Here is a 6,000-nt window from a genome sequence, read left to right on the forward strand (position 1 = left end):
TATTTTTAGCCCTATGTTCCCTCTCATGTGTGTGGAAACTATTGGTTGAAAATAGGAACGGCACCAAGGAAATGCACCCCACCAAAGCAAAGCATACTTCTGACAAGTGTTTTGGCTGTATTTAGCCTGCTTTGGTAGCAAATGTGTAATCTTGGCGGAGACATGGGAAAGACTAAAGTAAAGGAATATGTAGAGTTTTATAAGGGAGATTCTGTGTGTGTGTGTGTGTGTGTGTGTGTGTGTCTAGCCTTGGGCTGCTCTTAGAACAAAGACAACCCTGTGTAGTGGGCAAGAACTCTCATAAACACTTTTAGGCCGTTTCATATGGACGCAACAACACTCCCAGGACTCAGGACACACACACATGCACTTACACACCGATAACCTGCCTCAGACATCCCTTCAACCTCCCACCGCCATTCCAGGAGAACTTCCTGTCAAGAAAACATGTACCAGGAAGTGGAGCCCCTCTAACAATGAAGAGAAAGGGAAGCTGAGGGAAGAGAGGAGGGGAGAAGGGGTGTTTTGAAGCATAGGAGAGATTTTAATAACAGTGCTAACATTTTCATTGGTGTCAGAAAGCGTAGGTTTCAAGGTTTCAAGTGTTAATTGTCACATGCACAAGTACAGTGAAATGCTTCACTTGCAAGCCCTACCCAAAAGTGCACTGTTCAATATCAAAGTGGTAGAACTAATAAATGTGGAGAAAAAAACTAAGATCAAATGTATCAAATGTACAATGTGTCATTGATAACCCTATCTGGAACAGGAAGAGTGGGCACCTTTATCAACTTCATTTGATAGGTGTACTCACCAGTCACTCTGGAAGCAATGCATCGTGACCGCAATGACAAGTGCCTCAAAAATAGTCTTGTGATTTCACGAAGTTAGTTGCCATTCTTATCAACAGTGCATATGCAGATATTGTGGAGTGTCGGGGAAATTGATCTTTGTGTTTCTGTGTTGCAGCCTGCAATGTCACCATCCACAACCGCTGTCGAGACACACTGGCCAACTGTGCCAAGATGAAACAAAAGGTAAGAGAGGGGAAAGGAAAGGTTTTTAATGTATGAAAAACAAAAGTTGGGCCTTTTGTTCTTTGAAAGGTTGACTGTTGGATGAGACATTGGTCTAAACGTGTTTTCTCTGTGGGTTTTGCAGCAACAGAAGCTAGCCCTGGTGAGGAACAGCTCCGCGCTGCCGAACGTAGCTCTGAGGACCAAAAGTTAGTATCTCTTTTCCTTAAAAACTTCTATCCTATTTCCTCTCCTTCTTTCGCAATTAATGCCTCCTTTCTGCATGTGAATATAGGGGTGCTGCCACCTGTTGGCTGGTCGCTGCCACTGCAGTATGGATGTAGTACTGACTGCATCATATGGATTTAAATCCTTTTGGACAGGAAAAGTTCAATTGAACCCCTTGTCTCTTTCTCCAGCCCCTATGATGAAGGAGCGGCCCAGCTCAGCCATCTACCCGTCCGACAGTCTCCGTCAGTCCCTGCTGGGCTCCCGCCGTGTCCGCTCTGGCCTCTCCCTCTCCAAGAGTGTCTCCACACAAAACCTTGCAGGGTGAGCAGGCTGCTGTGTAGAGTCATCAATTGATTAACCTATGCAAGCAGGGCACTGATATGAAGTTGTTTGAAACGTTGTGTAACTGTTGTGTTCAAAAATGTGTTTCCAGGAATCTGAATGACGACTCACCGTTGGGGCTGCGGAGGATCCTGTCTCAGTCCACAGACTCCCTGAACTTCAGAAACAGAGCCATGTCAATGGAGTCCCTCAACGACGAGGGGGAGGTGTACTATGCTGCCATGTTGGAGGAGCTGGAGAGGGAGGGGAAGGACTTTGAGGCTGACTCGTGGAGCCGGGCCGTAGACCCCTCCTACCTGCAGACGCACCGCAAAGACGTCATCAAGAGACAGGACGTCATCTATGGTGAGAGCACCTCTCTTCCTCACTATTTCTCTCACTTTCTCTCTCTCCCTCTTCTCTCTCTCTTGCTCTCTTGCTATAATCTCTTTCTATCCCTTCTCTCTGTCTCTCTGTGTGTTTGTGTGTTATGTGAAGGTACTGTATATCCCTAACGCTGTTTTCCCTTCCGCGCCCCTCTCAGAGCTGATCCAGACAGAGTTCCACCACGTGAGGACCCTGCGGATCATGGAGGGGGTGTTCCGGCAGGGCATGCTGGACGAGGTGCTGCTGGAGCCGGGCGTGGCGCACGCTGTCTTCCCCTGTCTGGAGCAGCTGATGGCGCTACACACACGTTTCCTTTCCCAGCTTATGACACGACGCACACACAGTCTAGCCCCCGGGAGCAGTACCAACTTCACTATCAACCAACTGGGGGATATACTAACTGAACAGGTAGGAAACGCACTGGGCGTTAGAACAAACATCCACGGCCACACACACAGAACCCGAGACGCATGTACCAACTTTGCCGTCCATTAACATTAGAATGCATTCATACTAAACACCCAATGAACAATGCATAATTTAAACATATTGTGCACACACACACTAACTGAGTTGATACCCGTTGTGTGTTTTCAGTTCTCAGGGCAGTGTGCAGATGAGATGAGGAAAGCCTATGCTGAGTTCTGTAGCCGCCACCCCAAAGCTGTGAAACTATACAAGGAACTGCTGGCCAGAGACAAGAGGTTTCAGCACTTCATACGGGTAAGAGAGAGAGAGCGAGCAAGAGAGGTGGATGGAGTGAGGCGGGCGGGGTGGGGGGGTCACAGGGGGGGAGGGTTAGAGGTACAGAGACGGGGAGAATGGGAAGGCCTAAGAGCATGATTCAAGTGTGTGTGTGCGCGCGCATGTGAGCTCAGCAGTCCGTGTCAGGAGGTGCCAGCTGACGGGTGTCTCACATGCCTTAGCTAGGAGGAGTGCTGAACAGATAACACTGAATGGTAGAAACAACTTATCACATTGTAGATATTCTATTCAAAAAGGAGTCATGAACAAGTTATTTCTGCTTCATTACCTAACTAACACTCGTCACAAGGATGTGTTCTGGCCTCAAAACTTTTCATAAGTGTCCTAGCTTTGTGGTCCAATCACGCTCCTATGAAATGCCCAAAAATTAACATATCTTTACTGCTATCTACTGTACTAGTCAAAAGTTTGAACACACCTACTCATTCAAGGGTTTTTCTTTATTTTTACTATTTTCTACATTATAGAATAAAAGAAGACATCAATACTATGAAATAACACTAATGGAATCATGTAGTAACCAAAAAAGTGTTTGGTTTTATATTTAAGATTCTTCAAAGTAGCCACCCTTTGCCTTGATGACAGCTTTGCACACTCTTGGCATTCTCTCAACCAGCTTCACCTGGATTGCTTTTCCAACGGTCTTGAAGGAATTCCCACATATGCTGAGCACTTGTTAGCTGCTTTTCCTTCACTCTGCGTTCAAACTCATCCCAAACCATCACAAGTGGGTTGAGTTGGGTGATTGTGGAGGCCAGGTCATCTGATGCAGCACTTCATCACTCTCCTTCTTGGTCAAATAGCCCTTACACAGCCTGGAGGTGTGTTGGGTCATTGTCCTGTTGAAAAACAAATGATAGTCCCAAATGGGATGGCGTATCGCCGCAGAATGCTGTGGTAGCCATACTGGTTAAGTGTGCCTTGAATTCTAAAAAAGAATCACAGACAGTGTCACCAGTAAAGCACCATCACACCATCTCCATGCTTCACGGTGGGAACCACACATGCAGAGATCATCCGTTCACCTACTCTGCGTTTCACAAAGACATGGCGATTGGATCCAAAAATCTCAAATTTGGACTCATCAGACAAAAGGACAGATTTCCTACTGTCTAATGTCCATTGTTCGTGTTTCTTGGCCCAAGCAAGTCTCTTCTCTTTGGGACGGCAGGGTAGCCTAGTGGTTAGAGCGTTGGACTAGTAACCGGAAGGTTGCAAGTTCAAACCCCCGTACAACTGTACGTGCCCCACAACAAACTACCCAGTTATAAAACTGGGTAGTTTGTGTCCTAGATGCTGATTGGCTGAAACAGCATCAGTACGTATAACACGGGTATGGCGCTATAAATACTTGTTTAATGTCCTATTTATTGCTATTATAAACTGTTTACCAATGTAATTAGAGCAGTATAAATACATGTTTTGTCATACCCATGTCAGCCAATCAGCTTTCAGGGCTCGACAGTTTATAATGGCCAATATACCACACATACTCGGGCCTTATTGCTTAAATATATAATAAGTGGTATTAAATCTCATCCATCCCATAATCAGAGGGTAAGCCGGGGGCCCCTGCTGCGTCGCCATGGCATCCAGGAGTGCATCCTGCTGGTGACTCAACGCATCACCAAATACCCTGTCCTAATCCAGCGCATCCTGGACAACACCAAGGGTAAGACCTGACACCAGAACAGCTATAGCAGCTTAGTAAGTAGACTCACACAGCATAAAAGCACAGAACAGCCACTACAGCTCAGGGAGTAGACAAAAACATATAAGAACTGAATAATCACTACATACACGGCAGTAGAATAACCCCCCCTCCCCCAACAGGCAGTGAAGAGGAGGCCCAGTCCTTAGCCCAGTCCCTGTCTCTGATCCGGGACTTGTTGAGCTCTGTGGACCAGCAGGTGGCAGAGCTGGAGCGGACCCAGAGGCTCCAGGAGATCAGGGCCAGATTGGACCCCCGGGCCCAGGCAGAGGTCAGGGGAGGAGGGGTGTTCAGGGGAGGGGAACTGCTCCGCAGGACGCTCCTCCACGAGGGCACACTGCTGTGGAAGACGCAAGGATCCAGACTCAAAGGTAGGGAGGGAGGGAGTGTGTGTGTGTATCTGAGAGAGAGAGATAAAGGGGTATGATTGTTCGTGTATCTTTGAGTGTGAGTGTGTATAACAAGGTTGCACACTCTTTGTATCTTTAACAATGTTCCACTGTTTGTCTATGTAGACGTGCAGGTCCTGCTGATGACAGACATCCTGGTGTTCATGCAGGAGAAGGACCAGAAGTATTTATTCCCCTGCATAGTAAGTCTGCCCCACCTTTCCACCCATCTGACTCATCCTCCTCTACTCATCTATTCTGCTTTCTGACTGTTGTTCAGCAGGTCCTCCATTGCTTCTGTCTTTGCCTTTCCACACATCTAACTTTATTTAGTCTAAGCGTTAAATCACAGAGCTAACCCCTCCCCCTTTCGGTCTCTCTCTCTCTCTCTCTCTCTCAGGACAAGCCTGCAGTGTTGTCTCTGAAGAACCTGATCGTGAGGGACATAGCCAATCAGGAGCGAGGGATGTTCCTGATCAGTGACTCCACCCCCCCGGAGATGTACGAGCTGCACGGCGCCTCACGAGACGACAGGAACAACTGGATGAGACTCATACAGCAGACAGTCAGCAGGTCAGTTCCTGTAATACACACAAACACACACCTACTCATCTCATTCAGAACATTGCCGATTTCAATTTTGAGAATTCTCTATTATCCTTACTGGAATCCTTATGCCCTGGCATTATCCTTATTCCGACCATACCTCACCTTCTCCTCACTCACTCTCTCTCCCTCCCTCCAGCTGTCCGTCCAGAGAGGACTTCCCCCTGATAGAGACAGAGGACAAGGCCTTACTGCGCCGACTCAGAGGTACAACCTCTTCTCCTCTCCTCACACTCCTCCACCCTTCTCTTTCTATATCATTCCTGTGCTACACTTGTCTATGTAGCTTCCCTTAATAGACAACATCTGCATCGTTCTGAATATTCAGTTGTTTTAGACCTGAAGATGCATCTTACTGACTCGAATGTGTTTCTAGCTGACATCCAGCAGAAGGACAGGGAGGTGCTGGAGCTCCTCCAGGAGAGAGTGACTCTGTTCTCTGACCTGGCTGAGGTCACCGGTGGGTGTCAGGAGGTCACGCCCCCCACCAACTCTAGGAACATCTTCCGGGCCGACACACCCTACGCACCCCAGGCGGAATACCTACTCACCGACGCCATCTCAGAGGGTAAGG

General features: G+C 47.7%; 1 protein-coding gene across 1 annotated transcript in view; it reads left to right on the forward strand.

Moving 5' to 3' along the window:
* Positions 1-6,000, forward strand: part of LOC110486531 (rho guanine nucleotide exchange factor 2) — a 47,661-nt gene that overhangs the window by 35,027 nt on the left and 6,634 nt on the right. The window contains exons 6-17 of the mRNA XM_090215014.1: positions 970-1,037; positions 1,162-1,225; positions 1,436-1,568; positions 1,681-1,934; positions 2,113-2,363; positions 2,553-2,678; positions 4,275-4,392; positions 4,554-4,802; positions 4,947-5,023; positions 5,221-5,393; positions 5,566-5,633; positions 5,803-5,994. Coding sequence (XP_090071140.1) covers positions 970-1,037; positions 1,162-1,225; positions 1,436-1,568; positions 1,681-1,934; positions 2,113-2,363; positions 2,553-2,678; positions 4,275-4,392; positions 4,554-4,802; positions 4,947-5,023; positions 5,221-5,393; positions 5,566-5,633; positions 5,803-5,994 — 1,773 coding nt within the window. The remainder of the gene's footprint in view (positions 1-969; positions 1,038-1,161; positions 1,226-1,435; positions 1,569-1,680; positions 1,935-2,112; positions 2,364-2,552; positions 2,679-4,274; positions 4,393-4,553; positions 4,803-4,946; positions 5,024-5,220; positions 5,394-5,565; positions 5,634-5,802; positions 5,995-6,000) is intronic.

The sequence above is a fragment of the Oncorhynchus mykiss genome, chromosome 2 (genome assembly GCF_057628025.1).
Source record: "Oncorhynchus mykiss isolate SJ-2025 chromosome 2, ASM5762802v1, whole genome shotgun sequence".
Classification (NCBI taxonomy): domain Eukaryota; kingdom Metazoa; phylum Chordata; class Actinopteri; order Salmoniformes; family Salmonidae; genus Oncorhynchus; species Oncorhynchus mykiss.